The sequence below is a fragment of the Sander lucioperca genome, chromosome 14 (assembly GCF_008315115.2).
Source record: "Sander lucioperca isolate FBNREF2018 chromosome 14, SLUC_FBN_1.2, whole genome shotgun sequence".
Lineage (NCBI taxonomy): Eukaryota > Metazoa > Chordata > Actinopteri > Perciformes > Percidae > Sander > Sander lucioperca.
The window spans coordinates 31,934,192-31,952,541 of record NC_050186.1 but is presented as its reverse complement, the minus strand read 5'-3'; the positions used below and the strand labels follow the sequence as shown (position 1 = coordinate 31,952,541).

Genomic DNA, 18,350 nt, shown 5'->3' with positions numbered 1-18,350 from the left:
TATATTAAGGTATTGACGCTGATTAAAAGGGATATATCTAACTTACTCGTCGACATTTGACCGTAATATTGTACCATTAATGTTATCTAACTGCCCTGAGCAGGAAAATTATAAAAATGTTGATATGACTAAATGAATAAAACGAATGTGCCCCTTACCATGATGTTAAAAATCACTAACCCAAGTACACATAACACATTGTCATTATAAATCAGAAAACAACATTCTCAGCACGGTAAACTAAAAAATCACTACTGAAACCAAAATGACAAAATAAATATATTTGCCTTTGACCTGCTTTGTCCCTCATTAGCTTCCGTTACGTCTGAGGGTGACACGCATGCGCAAAGTAGCACCACCACACCACATTCCCCGCTTCTCGCAGGCAAACATCCAGGAGCAAAGCCAAGTGATTTGTGCTTTCTCCATGATCGCCTGAATAAAAATACGCGAATTTCTCGTTCCGATCTTTACGAGGAGTAACAATCTGACCGCGAAGCTGCAATAAATCCCTGTGAGTATTCGGCGTATGTCTGATTCCTCATTGTTTGAATGGAGGGCCCCTCCGTGGCAGCTCAACCAATTTGTCAACAGCATCAATGCATGGAGCTAAAGCAGACGACTAACGTTAACGTTATGATCAGACTGGTATTAGCTCTCGTATTAAACCAGTTGATATACGTTTGGGTTGGTATTTTCTCTTTGTCTGACTTCAAGTCCTTAATGTTGAATTAAATATATTACGTTAACGTTACAATATGATAACGATAACGTTAACTTGTTAGCTAACGTTACTGTCAAAGTTGAACTTCCCAGCGAAGAAAATCCGTGTCGCCCTTTGTTTAATAATTATTCTTATCAAATGTATTGCAGTTAAACACGAATTAACGTTAGCGTATTCGTAATTGATTACAACTGGCTAGCGTTATAGTCTTAGCTGTCTGTATACCATTTTTACATTTAGCTAGCTAGCTAGCTAGTCGTTTTAACTTTAACAAGTCCAGTTAACGTCATCTAGCTAATTGCTAACTAAAACAAAGCTACACGTAACGTTATAGAGGAGAAAGCAGCCACACAGTTCATGGGATTCTAACGTGAACATCTAAACACTAGGCAAAAAAAAAATGCATCCTGTGCCAATAGATTTAAAGACAGCATTTACTGAGAATTACAGCATCCGTCCCCGTAATTTCATAGTTATGACTTGTCTCTAACGTTAGCTAGCTGAATGAAAAAAACACTGGTAGTTACAGTATAAGCATAAATACCAGTTTGCTCATTTTGTCAATTAAATCTTGCATATCACGTTACTGTACAGCACTCACCTGAGTTACATTATGTAAGGATCCATTGGAGAAACAAGCGTTGCACTTTTAATTAATTTGAAGACCAACCAATGCAGACAGTGATTGAAATCACACATTGTGTAATGTACATAATGCACTAATCATTAATGCATTATTCACACCAGTGACTAATGTATCACAATGTGCTGTCATGTGGCACTGTCTCCTTAATATAACGCAGACCTTTTGAAACCCTGTTTGGCGATGTCACGCTGGCCGACGTGTAAAGCCTCCATGTTGCTGTGTCTTCCTCAGACTATGTGCAGTTGGTTATGCATCGTTCCACTTTGGTTGTGTAACGTAACAGCACTGACTGACTTCTAAAGAATTCCCTTCTTCGTTTATTTCAATATCTGTGTTTTCGGTTTCAGGATCGTGCTCAATAGATGCTCGTTTCCTCACCATGGCAACAGAAGACAAGAAACCAGAGACTGACACCAAACCTCCAGTTGTTCCATCAGCATCTGCCAGTCAAAGCAAGGTTTGGATTTCTGTAATACCTTCAGCGTTTCCTGCAGCTTCCCATTCTATTGCAACTACAGCACTTATTGCTTTATTTATTGTCATTGATGTCATGGTGAGAACATTCATGTTTTTCTTTAAAGCTACATTGTGTAAGCATTTCTCCCATCTAGCAGTGAACTTGAACCTGAGGGCTGTGTTGTCTGGAGCTTTGTGCTCCTGGTAGGGTCTCCCAAGGCAAAGTGGTCTCAGGGGAGGGGCCAGACAAAGAACGGTTCAAAAACCCTATGAAAAAACGAGGTAGAGATGGAGTGACCCTGCCCGGAGGAAGCCCGGGGCCCCCGTCTGGAGCCAGGCCCAGATGGAGGGCCCGTCAGCGAGCGCCTGGTGGCCGGGTTTGCCACGGAGCCCGGCCGGGCACAGCCCGAAAAAGCTACGTGGCACCTCTCTCTCCAACCCATGGGCCCACCACCTGTGGGAGGAACCGCTGGGGTCGGGTGCGCTGCCACATGGGTGGCAGTGAAGGTCAGGGGCCTCGACGGACCAGACCCGGGCAGCAGACGCTGGCTCTGGGGACTTGGAACGTCACCTCTCTGTGGGGGAAGGAGCCGGAACTTGTGCGGGAGGTGGAGCGCTACCAGTTGGATCTGGTGGGGCTTACCTCTACGCACAGTCTCGGTTCTGGAACCATACTCCTGGATAGGGGTTGGACTCTTTTCTTCTCCGGAGTTGCCCAGGGTGTGAGGCGCCGGGCGGGTGTGGGGATACTCACAAGCCCCCGGCTGAGCGCCGCTACGTTGGAGTTTACCCCGGTGGACGAGAGGGTCGCCTCCCTACGCCTGCGGGTTGTGGGGGGGGAAACTCTGACTGTTGTTTGTGCGTATGCACCAAACAAGAGCTCGGAGTATTCGGCCTTCTTGGAGACCTTGAATGGAGTCCTGTATGGGGCTCCTGTGGGGGACTCCATAGTTCTGCTGGGGGACTTCAACGCGCACGTGGGAAATGATGGAGACACATGGAGAGGCGTGATTGGGAGGAACGGCCTCCCTGATCTAAACCAGAGTGGTTGTTTGTTGTTGGACTTCTGTGCTAGTCATGGATTGTCTATAACGAACACCATGTTCGAACATAGGGATGCTCATAAGTGTACTTGGTACCAGAGCACCCTAGGCCAAAGGTCAATGATCGATTTTATAATCGTTTCATCTGATCTGAGGCCGTATGTTTTGGACACTCGGGTGAAGAGAGGGGCAGAACTGTCAACTGATCACCATCTGGTGGTGAGTTGGGTCAGAGGGTGTGGGAAGACTCTGGACAGACCTGGTAAGCCCAAACGGGTAGTGCAGGTAAATTGGGAACGTCTGGAGGAGGCCCCTGTCCGACAGACTTTCAACTCACACCTCCGGCGGAGCTTTTCGTGCATCCCTGTGGAGGCTGGGGGCATTGAACCTGAGTGGACAATGTTCAAAGTTTCCATTGCTGAAGCTGCGGCGGGGAGCTGTGGTCTTAGGGTCTTAGGTGCCTCAAGGGGCACGAACACCGTGGTGGACACCGGTGGTCAGGGAAGCCGTCCGACTGAAGAAGGAGTCTTTCCGGGATATGTTATCCCAGAGGACTCCGGAGGCAGTTGCAAGGTACCGAAGGGCCCGAAGGGCTGCAGCCTCTGCCGTGAAAGAGGCAAAGCAGCGGGTGTGGGAGAAGTTCGGAGAAGACACGGAGAAGGACTTTCGGTCGGCACCAAGGTGCTTCTGGAAAACCGTTCGCCACCTCAGGAGGGGGAAGCGGGGAACCATCCAAGCTGTGTACAGTAAGGATGGGACGCTGTTGACCTCAACTGAGGAGGTAATAGGGCGGTGGAAGGAGCACTTTGAGGAACTCCTAAATCCGACTAATACGCCCTCTATGGTAGAGGCACAGCTGGAGGATGATGGGGGATTGTCGTCAATTTCCCTGGTGGAAGTTGCTGAGGTAGTTAAACAACTCCACAGTGGCAAAGCCCCAGGGATTGATGAGATCCGTCCAGAAATGCTTAAAGCTCTGGGTGTGGAGGGGTTGTCTTGGTTGACACGCCTCTTCAACAGTCGGGGACGGTGCCTAAGGAGTGGCAGACCGGGGTGGTGGTTCCCCTTTTCAAAAAGGGGGACCAGAGAGTGTGTGCCAATTACAGGGGTATCACACTTCTCAGCCTCCCCGGTAAAGTCTACTCCAAGGTGCTGGAAAGGAGGGTTCGGTCGATAGTCGAACCTCAGGTTGAAGAGGAACAATGCGGATTCCGTCCTGGTCGTGGAACAACGGACCAGATCTTTACTCTCGTAAGGATCCTGGAGGGAGCCTGGGAGTATGCCCAACCGGTCTACATGTGCTTTGTGGATCTGGAGAAGGCGTATGACCGGGTCCCCCGGGAGATACTGTGGGAGGTGCTGCGGGAGTATGGGGTGAGGCGGTCCCTTCTCAGGGCCATCCAATCTCTGTACGACCAAAGCGAGAGCTGTGTCCGGGTTCTCGGCAGTAAGTCGGACTCGTTTCAGGTGAGAGTTGGCCTCCGCCAGGGCTGCGCTTTGTCACCAATCCTGTTTGTAGTATTTATGGACAGGATATCGAGGCGTAGTCGGGGTGGAGAGGGGTTGCAGTTTGGTGAGCTGGGGATCTCATCGCTGCTTTTTGCGGATGATGTGGTCCTGATGGCATCGTCGGCCTGTGACCTTCAGCACTCACTGGATCGGTTCGCAGCCGAGTGTGAAGCGGCTGGGATGAGGATCAGCACCTCTAAATCTGAGGCCATGGTTCTCAGCAGGAAACCGATGGAGTGCCTTCTCCAGGTAGGGAATGAGTCTTTACCCCAAGTGAAGGAGTTCAAGTACCTTGGGGTATTGTTCGCGAGTGAGGGGACAATGGAGCGGGAGATTGGTCGGAGAATCGGCGCAGCGGGTGCGGTATTACACTCAATCTATCGCACCGTTGTGACGAAAAGAGAGCTGAGCCAGAAGGCAAAGCTCTCAATCTACCGGTCAGTTTTCGTTCCTACCCTCACCTATGGTCATGAAGGCTGGGTCATGACCGAAAGAACGAGATCCAGGGTACAAGCGGCCGAAATGGGTTTCCTCAGGAGGGTGGCTGGCGTCTCCCTTAGAGATAGGGTGAGAAGCTCAGTCATCCGTGAGGAGCTCGGAGTAGAGCCGCTGCTCCTTCGCGTCGAAAGGAGCCAGTTGAGGTGGTTCGGGCATCTGGTAAGGATGCCCCCTGGGCGCCTCCCTAGGGAGGTGTTCCAGGCACGTCCAGCTGGGAGGAGGCCTCGGGGAAGACCCAGGACTAGGTGGAGGGATTATATCTCCAACCTGGCCTGGGAACGCCTCAGGATCCCCCAGTCGGAGCTGGTTAATGTGGCTTGGGAAAGGGAAGTTTGGGGTCCCCTGCTGGAGCTGCTACCCCCGCGACCCGTTACCGGATAAGCGGAAGAAGATGGATGGATGGATAGCAGTGAACTTATATATGACAACCAACTGAATATTACTTTCTAGCCCCCCCATTCCGAGCGCGTTCTAACTCCTACGGTGGCCAAACCCGAAATTAGCACTTAGTATCTCCATCGTTTACATGCAGCTGTTCTAGCTGTCTGTGTTACAACTGCATGATGTGAGTTGTCTGACAGGGAAATCACGACGTTATGCACAACCATGCTATAGTTAGCCAAGCAACTATGAAACTTCGAATTTACACAAATAGTCAGAATTACCTGTCGAGAAGAAAGCAGGCAACTTCGGCGTCCCTTTTTAAAATCCTTGCTCCTTATGAGCTCTTTCCATCTTGGAAAAGCCACTCCAATATTAACTTTGGTCTTGTTGCTTTGCCTGTCGCGTTGTCGTTTTAATTCTCTTTTTAACTTCCTTGGCGCCTCCGTTACATGTCCTCGAGAATAGGTGTGATCCTCCATTTTCAACAGGCTTTCAAATCTGCCGGCAGTCGCTGAGTAATCTTCTCCCCCTCCCTGGCATGCGTCACGGTGCCACTGAGTGTAAAAGCGCGAAAGGCGGAGGTATGTCCCTCTTTGGCTAACGTATTTTAAAGATGGAGGCGCAACATGGCGGCCGTCATTCGAGCGACTCGCTCCTATGTGTTCTGAATGATTCTGAATGGCAGATTCTACGCGTACGAGAATACTTTGATTAGTTGGTAGGGCTGGGCGATATGGAGAAAATCAGATATCGCGATATTCTTGACCAAATACCTCAATATCGATATTGCGGCGATATTCTACGGTTGACTATTGGTGCTTTAACAAAATATCTTCACACTTAGATTTTAGATAAATAATCATCAGTAATGTGGACATAATGTCTAAGTGGGGAAAAGGCAAATAATAGAACAGCTAGAACAGTCTGGTAAGTTCAGAAAAGTACATCACTTTACTGTAATGCAGCCTTTAAAACCAGGAAAAGACAACACTTATGTCATATTACGATATTACGATATCCAAAATCTAAGACGATATCTAGTCTCATATCACGATATCGATATAATATCGATATATCGCCCAGCCCTATTAGTTGGTGGGAGTAATTACACATGAATGAGCACATATTTGTGAAAGAACAAAGGGGGTTTTTACACAATGTAGGTTTAATGTCCTTTTTGGATGAAATCAATGTTTTTTATTTTTTTTTAATGTCTTAATGTTTTGTTTTATTTTACAGTCTGCACCTGCCAAGCCAAACTACAGCCTGAAATTCACATTAGCGGGCCACACTAAAGCCGTCTCCTCTGTCAAATTCAGTCCGAGCGGAGAATGGCTCGCCAGCTCATGTGAGTTCTTCCTCCTTTCTCTGTCACGTTTCCTTTAAACCACAAAAGGGCATCAGTAAAACAATTAGGGCTGCAATAACAACTATTTTCATTTTCTTTGATCTGCCAACTATTATCATTTAGTCTATTAAAAGTTAATGTATGGTTAAAAAAAATGGCATTCACAATGTCTCACGTCTTCATCACAGCAGCATCACAGCAGAAGCACAGAATGTTTGGCGTTTTTGCTTAAAAAAATGACTGAAGTTAATTTAAAAATAGTTGCCAATATATTTCCTTTAGATTGAATAATCAACGTATCATTGCAGACCACTAAACATTATATTTTAAGATATTTTCTTATTTGCCTTTATCAGTAAATATGCGTGATGTATGAGTAGTGAGCCTGGCTTTATGGGAGCTCTAGCGACACTGAACACGTTTGTTTTCTCTTCACAGCTGCTGATAAACTCATCAAAATCTGGGGGGCATATGACGGCAAGTTTGAGAAAACCATATCTGGACACAAACTTGTGAGTTTAACAGCTTGTCATCTCTGCTGCTGCAGCGTGGCTGCTCTTAGGTTATGGTTTGATAGGTGGGATTGTATTTGCCATACGTTCTTACCCATCTGAAGTACTTGTGGCTTGGAAAAAAGAGGATTTAAACAAGGCTATTGATCGTTGAGAGCTTAGGTACCACATCCATTTGATCTGTGAGTATCAGTTGTCACTAGGGCTGCTTGATTATGGGGGGGGGGGGGGGGAAATCAATCACGATTATTTTGGTCAATATTGAAATCACGATTATTTCATTTTACAATTACTCATTGACTTTTGGAAAGATGTGGCAGTTGTTGAATTTAAAAAAAACAGTTAAACAAATCAACAGTGAAAACACCTTGAGCTGCCAAATTTCCCTTTTTCCATTCAGAACACAAGACAAAATAATAGTTTCCTTGCAAAACGTAATGTCTAAAATAACAGTTTTTCTCGATTACTCTGTGTTTGTGATCTTTAGGAGCCAAAATCCTAATTCAAACTTGATTAATTGCACAGCCCTAGTTGGGAGTGAGGCACGGTTTTACTGTTTTTCCTTTCCTTACATTGATTCCATCCTTGCTGTCCTACTCCCAACCTCGTGTACGGGGTTCCTAATCATTCCCCCTGAACCTGCAGGGTATATCTGACGTGGCCTGGTCCTCTGACTCCAACCTCCTGGTGTCTGCGTCGGATGACAAAACCCTCAAGATCTGGGACGTCAGCTCGGTAAGAGAGCGGATTGATCGACTATCTTACTTTGGGCTAAATGAAACGAGTTGTTGTATCACTGGCAGTACAGTCAGATCCGTACGCTTCGTGCCCCTGCTGCCTTCCAGGGGGCTTCGCTATATCGCCGAACTAAGCACGCACCACTATAAATAAATGGTAGAAGACGCAAAGGCTGCAGCAGGGGCTGACACAGTGTCTTTTAGCATTATATTAAGTATGCTACAAGTGCAGCTACAGTGTCGTTACAGTCATTCCCTGTCTGCAATGACAGTGCAGAGAGTGCAGATGCGGAAGGCCCGGAAACACTGACCAATCAGAGCATCCTGGGCTTCTTCGGTAGGGGGGCTCAAAGAGACAGGCGCTAAAACTGAGCGTTTCAGACAGAGGGTGAATGTGGGTATATTCAGACAGACAGTATGAGAGAAGTACACATTTATAAAGTATGAAAATGAAATCCATGCACACTCTTCACGATTCATCTCTGTGGTTTCTGTTGAAGTTAAATTTTGATCACCGTAAACGCTGCAGTTGCTCCCAGCGTTGACTAGCCGAAGGTAGTCTAATGCTGGCTGGGCTTTGAGCGTGAAGTCATGTTTTACCTTTTTGTTACCAACTCATTTTTTTCTTCCTTCTTTTCATCTAGGGGAAATGCTTAAAAACTCTAAAAGGTCACAGCAACTACGTCTTCTGCTGCAACTTCAATCCCCAGTCCAACCTTATCGTGTCGGGATCGGTGAGTACGAAGCTTCTGGCATCAGACGAGCTGTAAATGGAAAGCAGACGTTAGACCTTTTCTAAAGCACTCACTTTTGAGCATTTTAAGAATGTCTCTTGTGTGGGTTTGGGGGGGAGTAAAATGTGATTTAATGTTTTTTTTTTTTTTGTTTTTTTTGCTTGCAGTTCGACGAAAGTGTAAGGATATGGGATGTGAAGACCGGGAAGTGTTTGAAAACATTACCGGCTCATTCTGACCCTGTCTCGGCTGTAAGTTTGTTTTTATTCTTAAAAGAACCCATATTGTAAAAAGTGAGATTTCAATGTATTTTTTGATTATAAAGCAGGTCGAGGTGCTATATACATACTGTGAAAGTATCAAAACGCTCAGTCCACAGAGAAATGCACAGCCCATATTCAGAAACTGTCTTTAAACGAGCCACCAGGACTTCTGTACGGTCATGATTTCACGATATATATATATATATGGGTAGAAAGTGCAGCTACAGTGTCGTTACAGTCATTCCCCGTCTACAATGACAGTGCAGAGAGCGCAGATGCGGAAGGCCCGAAAACACTGACCAATCATAGCATCCTGGGCTTTTTCGGGAGGGGGGCTCAAAGAGACAGGCGCTAAAACTGAGCGTCGTAGACAGAGGGTGAATGCGGGTATATTCAGACAGACAGTATGAGAAAACTAATTGAACATTAAAACATGTAAACAAGTATGAACCTGAAGATGAGCATGCCGTGGGACCTTTAACAGTAGAGGAATCTTCTAGACTTGAGACTAACGTGGTGCAGTAATGTGATGGTGTGTCTCGGCTTGCAGGTTCATTTCAACAGAGACGGCTCCCTGATCGTGTCCAGTAGCTACGACGGCCTTTGGTGAGGACAAACAGAATTATTACCCCCCCCCCCCTTTCTTTATTTTTTTTTAACGTCCACTTGTCTCCGTCCACTAGTTCACATCCACTAATCATGGTGCATCTTTGCGCTCGGTAATGGCACATTTCAAAAAAAGTGACACAGTGAAAAATGCCAAGCTGTGGTCCTCATTAGCAGATTACTGCTCAGTCCGTTTAAGACCTAATGGATCTCATTTGTCACAGTTCGGCAAGCAATTACGTGCCATTTTGTTTGTTTTTCTGCTTTCAAAAGTCAACAGTGAAGACAATTATTTGGGGTCTCATAGCTGCTTGAATAAAACCAGGCAGGATGTGTGCTAAATAGAAATTTCCCACCTGAGTGTAAACGCGCATGTCGTAGTTTGACAAATAGCACACGTGCAGCCTGCAACACAAAGAGAGAAAGTTCTAGCAGATGTAATTTAATAAACCACATTCTCATTATGTTTCTATGCAGAAAAGCTCATTAGCATTGTTAACACCAGTATTCTAAAAATGATAACGCTATGCTCACATTCAGTATCTTTTATTAAAGCGTCTAAACGACGCGCAAATAAATTACAACTCTACGCATGTCATTAAAATTGTATCACAAATTGAGTGTGTGTGTGTGTGTGTGTGTGTGTGTGTGTGTGTGTGTGTGACTCTTAGACAGACAGGTACGCCATCGGGAGTGTGTTAAAAAAAATAATCCGAGTTGGTCTGGTTCGCCTGGCGACATTTCCCACAGCACGTATCTGTGTTGCTGAGCTCGATCCAGGGAAAGTCTTTCTTCCACCAGGGTTTCCCCCAGTGTAAAACCCCCCCCCCAACCAGGCCTAAGCCGCTGTGAATTATCCTGTAATGTATTGTAAGACATTTTTAAAACTACAGTTACAGCGGGGCGGCTCGGCTGGAAACTTAAGACATAGTCCTCTTTTCAAATCTCCAGTTAGCTTTCAGCACTGACTTAATGTAGGGCCCCATGGAGTCTGTCTTAGAGCTTTCTTAACCCTTGTGTTGTCTTCCCATCGACCATGCAACTTTTTTTTTTTCTGGGTAAAAATTTAAAATTCAAACTTTTTTTCTGTTGTTGTTGTTCCGATCCGATACTTCTATAATATATAAAGAAGAGCGAAAAAACAGATCCAGGATGTTCCTTATTTTTTATTTAATTCACCTTACTTTCAACAACTTTCAACAACTCTGTTAACAAACAGAGCACTTCTTGCTTCCGTGTTCTACTTTGCCGGCATTTAACCAATAGCGTCTCTGCAACAAAGTGATGTCATGCCGCACGCGTTGCTGTTTCTGTGGAGTCAAAAGGGTCTAACTCTGTGCCACCGCATAACTATAGATGTGTTAAAAAATAATGAGAATATATATACATATATATCCGAGTCCTGATCGGGAGGTAACGTCCGATTCCGATCGAGTCTGAAACCACGTGATCGGATCTGGACATCCCTACTACTTTCATTGACAAATTCAATGAAAGTAGTGAACTGATCATTTATTTGACTTGAGAAGAGCGTTGTATGGAACCATCCACGTTTATATATTTTTGACAGTTTGGTTGAAAGAAACGCAAATTTCTGATTATAGAAACGTTTTGAAAATGGGTCAGATTTGACCCGAGAGTTAAATTCTCAAATTTGCAATTCCATCCATGATACGGTTATCACAGAAACAGAACTTTTGGGCTCTACATTAATAGGCCTGGCCTTCGTCAAAAAAAGAAAAGAAAAAAGAAACTTGCCAGGCTGAACCGGGCTGAACAACTTTTCTCTACCGAGGAGTACGTACATGTTCTGCTTCACATTTGTCATCGCTTTCTCTCGCTGCTGACATTCCTTTTCTCTTATCCTGACAGTCAACAGAACCAAAAACACGTCTGTTTAAACAGACAGTTTTTATATGTATTTTCAGACTAAGCATGAACCCAAAACTCGAAGATGAGTTGTGACAGAAGCTAAAAATGTGCAGCAGATGAGGGCGACTCGCATCTCTGCTAATACCTTCTGTGTCCGGTTCTGTCCGCATGCTTCCGTTTATTCAGAGTGTTACCTAACATTTGATATGTCCTAATAATAACCCCTGATCAAATCAATGAAATGTCCTAATTATAACCCCTGATCAAATCAACGTGTTCTTTCTTCTATTCCCAGCCGGATCTGGGACACGGCGTCGGGCCAGTGTTTAAAGACACTCATAGGTAAGATCAGCCAGTATGTGCGGTGCCTTCAAGGCCCTCTTCAGTCCCCATTGACATTGTTGCATTTTGTTCAGATGTTAACCTCATCTTTATTCAGTTTATTACCGAATATAAGTTTCAAGATGATGTCATTGTGTATTGCGCGTTGGTTAGTGATCATCATATTGGAATGAATTCTATCTGAATTGAGGCATCGTCAAATGTGGAGTCTCTCTGAAGATGCTGTGTTATATTATATTTTAGATACTAGGGGTGGGAACATAAATAGGAAATCAGATGGATGGTGATTTGTTTCGCTTTTTCCCTAGAATCAATATTTTCTATTTATTTATTTTAACCAATGATTCAGCTAAATATTTTCTCAGGGCTCGACAGTAACGGTTGCCCGGTGTCCCTTGGCTTCCAGATTGAGTCAATTGGCAACCGGTTGTTGGTCTCTGGTTGTCCCCTTTGGCAACCAACTGTTCAATATTTGTTTGTTTTTTTAAATATAAAAACAAAACAAATCAAAACTTAGAAAACTGGAGAAAAAAATAAATAAATCCAAAGAAGTCAATATTGATGATACAAAAACGGATCCGATCCGCGACTCAAAAGCGTGATCCGTTGCAGCCCTATTTAAGAGTGATGGGAAATTATATTGCAAGCCATTATCTCATTGTTTCATTATCAAAACGTGTGGTATAGTTGCATAGGAAATGAATTGCTCCAAATATAGGCAGTTTAAAACATGGCAACCGTATTGTCAATTTCGGCAACCAAAAGCTGATGCCTGGTTGCCAAGCCGGCACAAAGTTAGCGTTGAGCCCTGTTTCGGTTTCTACTCTTACTCCGTTTCCAGCAAAACAGAGCGACATCAGAAAATCCATGTTATGTACTTAAATAAATATAAATATGTAATATAAATGTCTGACGATATATGTCTCATGATATATTGTAACATATCATATGGTCCCAGCCCTGTTAGAAACTATTGCGTGTGGTTTGTGCGCTGACGCGGCTGCTGTTGTTTGTGTCTATGTCAGATGACGACAACCCTCCTGTGTCATTTGTGAAGTTCTCCCCCAACGGGAAATACATCCTGGCTGCTACACTGGATAAGTGAGTGTTAACGTACCTGCACTAGAGTCAACTCAGGGCTGCTTTCCTACTTTAAAGTGAGAATTGTGTTGTTTTTGATTTTCGCCAGCAGAGGGCGGTAGAACACCGTTTCACAAAGCTGTCCTCAGCTGCAGTTTGTGTATGACTAAGAGACTATGGGGGTTTTTACATAGTTGTTTTGATGCTTGTTTAACACATGCACTGCTGTATTTGTGTTTACTTTTCAGCACGCTGAAGCTGTGGGACTACAGCAAAGGAAAGGTAAGCAGCTGTCCACACACTTTCAATTACTTTCAAAATACAAAAAAATCAACTTGCAGGTTGTCTTTTTTTTTTTGTTTTTTTTTTGAAAGGCTGCAAAAAATGTTTACAACAGAGAGACAAAGTCCCTCATCTTCCGGTGGACCTCCACGGGATGCTTATTTCAGAAAAAATGAGTGCGATAGTGAATGGCGAGAGACAAATAATAGTTTGATCCCGTTTGAATTGAGCCATGATGTTCCTCAATATACAAGGTAATTCTGAAGACGGTCTCAGTTTGTCTTCAAACTGTTGAAGTGTAAGACTAAGGAAATGCGTAATTAGGAAGACTACTCACCCCAAAGTCGCATAAGTGACGTCTCGCTGAAGCTCCGACGGCGGTGGCTTTGGTCCGGGAACGTAACGGTACGCGGGTCTCGCTCGTTCTTCGCTGCCCGGCTGATATAAAGACGCAGGATGAAAGCCATCCGGTCAGATGGCGTTACATGTGTTATGGTACAGATCCATTTGTCCGACACGACTGAAGCGTGGCGTCGCGACGTCATACATCCATGGTTGATGCTCCACACCCTTGACCGGCAGCTGATTAGACGAACGCCTGACGTGGGTTTGGCTTCTCGAGAATTTCAACAGTGTCATGGCGGCTCGTTGAGAATACGATCTAGTATTTTTACGAAAATAGTTCACCGAAACGTGTTTCTGAAAACATTTTAAGCGAGAAATAGGCCATGCAGTTGCTGGATCTGTCTTTATTTCAGAATCGACAAAGGTCAGTTTAAAAGATTTTTGTCTACTTCTACTGGATAGTCGCGTCGCGTTTGGATTCATTTGCATAAAGACGGACATCGGCCAGCTTTTGAACGCGCAGCATTTTTTCAAATGCAGCTCCGCCTTCCCGGAATGCTTTGCGTGCACGTTGAAGTCGCTTGACGTTACCCATAGGAATAGAGTGGAGCGCGGCGCGACAGAAGCGCCGCGCGGTCAAATGGATCTGTAAGCTAGCGACGAGCAAGGCATGTTCGCGCGCGAGACGAGAGATGCAGTTTACCGAGCGGTTTCACACAAAACTAAGTGCCACTGCGACGGACCTACAATGGACCTTTTTCACAGCAGACATTTTGACTTGTCATAGTAGGAAAAGCACAACTGAAATTCATAACCTTAACGATGGCTCAATTCCATCAAGTGTCCCAGTAAGTTATTTCAGTGAGTCAGCATGCACAATACCAGGGCCTCGCCTAAGTGGAATGCAGCCATCATTAATGGCTTTCAATACACCTGTGCTTTTCCTACTATGACACGTCAACATGTCTGCCGTGAAAAAGGTCTATACATGGCTCAATTCAAATGGGATCACATATAATATTTTGGAGAGCCCTGTTCATTACTGTACATATATTTTCTCGAAATAAGGTCTCCCGGGGTTCACCCTTTGCCTCTCTATAATGTCTCGTGTGTACACGTAGATAAATATACCAAGACGCAACTCGCTCCCCTGGCATCTTATTCCTGAGTCCAGTTGCATACGAGGATAACAAAATTGGAATACATGTTTACTAGGAAATACTTGAGTACGTCTGCTGCTCATGGTTCTAGTTTTGACCGTGTGATACCGAGAAATTAACTTTTCATTGTTCCTCTAACATTTCAGTGCTTGAAAACCTACACCGGCCACAAAAACGAGAAGTACTGCATATTCGCAAATTTCTCCGTCACTGGTGGAAAGGTAAGACAGAGTTTGTGCAGGTTTCACCAAGTCAAATTTAAGACCTTTTTAAGACTATTATGAATGAAATTTAAGACCTTCATCACAACATCAACTAAGCCCTAAATTCAACTTTTTTTTTTTTTCTCAAGCCAAGTATCGCTAAACTTGCACTTCCCCGTAGCTGAAGAATAAAGTCTGTTTTATGTCCGTGGTACAATCCCAAAAGAGACTCGCGCCAAATAACACGAAAGCTGATTGGCTGCAATATAAGTTGCATGTTGGTCCCATTTGTAGTCGTAATACATCGACATTATATTTGGACTAGCGAAAGAACGTCAACACCACTGGATCAAAAAAGAAAATGAGCATTAGAGGTAGCGTCGCATGGACGTAGGGAAATTAAGACCTGTTTAAAATGATAGATTTTAAGACTAGAACACAATACTTCCCGCGGAACTCTACGAGCATGTGCGAGTTAACAGCTGATGATGTAACACAGGATTTGTTTCCTTTTTAAAAACATTTTTTTATTCCTTCCTTGTTCTAATAACCCCTCCCCTGTATTTAATGCGTCACTGGCGCAGATTGTGTATTTATATGTCATGCTTTTGAAATGATTGTGACCGCCACGTGCAGCTAAACGTAGCTGAAGCTAAATGGCCGCTGTCTTGCAGTGGATCGTGTCCGGCTCCGAGGACAACATGGTTTATATCTGGAACCTGCAGACCAAGGAGATTGTGCAGAAACTCCAGGGCCACACAGGTACAGGAAGACAGATTTGTCGAAGTCTTAACATGCTTAAACACTTTGTCATAACGCAGCAGTGTCGGCTGTCTTTCACTAAGCAAATCGATTTTTTTTTTTAAGACATAGATGTATTTGTGGCTGTGTGTGAATACGTTGTATTCCAGGTGCAATATGTTTCTAGAAATTGTCGTGCAGTTCTTAGCACCCTTTTCAATTTTCCTTCTTTTCAGACGTCGTCATTTCGACCGCCTGCCACCCGACAGAGAACATCATCGCATCGGCAGCTTTAGAAAACGACAAAACCATCAAGCTATGGAGAAGCGACTGCTAAGCCCTTTTTTTGAATCTTTTGGGTCATTGGATTTTTTTTATTTTTTTATTTTCTTTCTATGTTTTCTTGTAAGAAAAGAGGACTTTTATTCTAACAGAGAGCTCCTGTGCGATGCAGAGGGCTTTCAGGTAATGAAATTGAGCAAGGAGAAACCAAACGAGACCCATGAGCCACGTACAGTATATCAGCCCAAACCAGAGGCCCCATCTCACATCCTCCATGTGTGGATGTTAACGTTGCCTCCACAGGGAAGCTGGAGACTTTTGTCATACTACACACAATGTTGATGCTCTGTTCCGGTGCTTCAGTAAAAAAAAAATCATTTTTTTTGACATTGCATTAACTCTGATGTCACAGCTTCCATACCAACTCCAACACGCGCATTTCTGGTCGTGTTCAATAAATGTAATAATGCTTATTTGGCTTTTCTACGATTTCTTTTGCCTTTTTAATTTGTCTGTGTAATTGTGTAGTGTTGTCTAAACGGCGTCAAGGTGATTTGCTTTGACATCAAGCTTTAGGTATAAAAAAAGAAAGAAAAGGAAATTACATCTAAGGATCCTTGTGGCTTTTATTTATTCAAGTTTTTTTTTTTCTCCGTAATATCCAATGCCAGATCTCAAGTGTGCGTGGTGTGCCATCACAAGATATATTCAGAGTTTGGAAGTCCTATTAGGGCAACCAACCTAGTGTTGGGCAAGGACGTGAAACAAAAAAAAAGATGTATGATACCACAGTAAAAACTCAAATGTGATGCATTGTTTTACAGTCGTGTTGGAGAATTGAATTAAGTCGCCCCTCCTTGACGGTTTTTAACAGTGACCAAATGCAGTTATTTAGTGTTCTAGGATTTGTACATATTCCATTGGCGTACTGTGCTTTGATTCTTTTAGCCGCCTTTGTTGTTCTGGTCTCTTGTGCTTGATTAGCTCTTCCTGTAGTTCTGCTCAGGACGCCGGCAGCGTCTGTCCTCTGTAGCTAACCTGGAGTTTTGTGGAATACATGTTTTGCATTCGACAGCTATGAGCCTACGACTTAATAAAACCAGTTTTTGTATGTTTAATGTTACCGAGTCGTGAGTGAACGTGATGTTGAGTGCATTTTCTATTTTGTTTTTTAACACAAAATCAACCGGCAGCAGTCAATCTCACTTTGAGTTTTTTTTTTAATAACCTTTTTTTTTCTGTCCATGAAAGATAGAACATCAGAGAACAACCCACAAAGAACAGATGACAAAATTCCATCTCTTTAAAAATTGACAAAAATATAATGAAAGAAGACATTCCCATCGTGCAGCGACAGGTTGAAAGACATGGCCAAGTAAAGGCGACACAGTTACCGCGGTGCCAAAGACAACAATTCCCCGGGCACCTTACATTTTCAATCTGAAAATTGCCTTGTTGATAAGCTTATTCCACAACGTATACAACAGCCCGCAGAAGAAAAAAAAAAAAAGGGGGGGGGAGGGGGGGAGACAGAGTACACAAGCAAGGGATAAAATTACCTTTGTACAAAAATAGATCTTTTTTCCAAGTGTTTTTTTTTTTTCTTTAACATTTTACCGTCGATGCAACAAAGAAAGCAGTGATTGTGTCACAAGCTCAGCTTTTCCTGATTACACTTTTTCAACATACAATTGCCAAGCAACACGCACATTTTGGAGGGTTTAAAGTCTTAACCTTGTTTTTTTATCCCTTTAATATTTTTTTGAGGTCCCATAAACTGCTGAGAAGCTGCGATTCTGCTGGTTGATCAGGAGCGATTTGTTTTTATAAAGTCACGATTGATTGCTGCAAGAAAAAAAAACACCTCAAATATTTGTGGGAAAAAACCCCCACCAGCATAAATCTCTGAGTTGTTGAACAGCTTGGTCCGAAAGATTTCAATGTTGGAAACACTCGAGGAACAGATCGGTCGATATATATTTATAAATATATACACATATACATATTAACAAAATAGAGCTTTATGTTATAAAGCGTTCATGTAGTTGATCCTTTCTTTATCTAGTCAAGAAGATCCTTGTCTGTTCATTTCCTCGCACATCATCCACTTTATGGCTTAAGAGACCTGCGCTGGCTAATCACAGTAAACTAAGAGGAAAGAGACATAAGGGAGCGGGGTCCTCGCTTTAAAGTTTTCTTTTAGTCACCCAGTCGGGAAAAAAAAACAAACGTGGAATCGCTTAATATCTGCGGCAACAGTCCTCTTATTAAAAAAAGAAGAAATCAGCAAATCTAAATTAAAGTTGGTCTTTGCCAGAATGCTTAGGCCTACGTTGAAAACATATGGACAAATCAAGATTTTGTTTTAACAGACAAACAAGGAGGTTGCAGAATATAAATACTGTAAACGGAGCTCAGACCGGCAGTCAATACTGTCACCTGGATACTATCCAGTGGATAGTCAATGTACTAATACAGGCCACCTCACTGAAACAGTCGAGTAATGATAAAACCACAGGCCAATATAGGTCATACTCAAGTTATTGCTTCTTTTTTTAACAAGCACAGACACCGAGGTTTTGT

General features: G+C 43.6%; 1 protein-coding gene across 1 annotated transcript; it reads left to right on the top strand.

The window, feature by feature from the left end:
- The first annotated feature begins 323 nt into the window (after positions 1–323).
- Positions 324–16,890, top strand: wdr5 (WD repeat domain 5). The gene is made up of 14 exons (XM_035991534.1): positions 324–514; positions 1,719–1,827; positions 6,500–6,608; positions 7,047–7,120; positions 7,766–7,855; positions 8,502–8,591; positions 8,759–8,842; positions 9,405–9,460; positions 11,628–11,674; positions 12,700–12,775; positions 13,003–13,036; positions 14,688–14,762; positions 15,419–15,506; positions 15,722–16,890. The coding sequence occupies exons 2-14, from the start codon at positions 1,750–1,752 to the stop codon at positions 15,820–15,822; spliced, it is 1,002 nt and encodes a 333-aa protein (XP_035847427.1). The 5' UTR covers positions 324–514; positions 1,719–1,749; the 3' UTR covers positions 15,823–16,890.
- Positions 16,891–18,350: the final 1,460 nt, after the last annotated feature.

What these genes read in the sequence shown, in the direction of transcription:
- wdr5 (XM_035991534.1), top strand. Translation starts at nt 1,750, where the DNA reads ATGGCAACAGAAGACAAGAAACCAGAGACTGACACCAAACCTCCAGTT. An exon ending in ATTCTGACCCTGTCTCGGCT is followed by an intron (nt 8,843 to 9,404) that starts GTAAGTTTGTTT and finishes CTCGGCTTGCAG; the next exon opens with GTTCATTTCAACAGAGACGG. An exon ending in GTGTTTAAAGACACTCATAG is followed by an intron (nt 11,675 to 12,699) that starts GTAAGATCAGCC and finishes TGTCTATGTCAG; the next exon opens with ATGACGACAACCCTCCTGTG.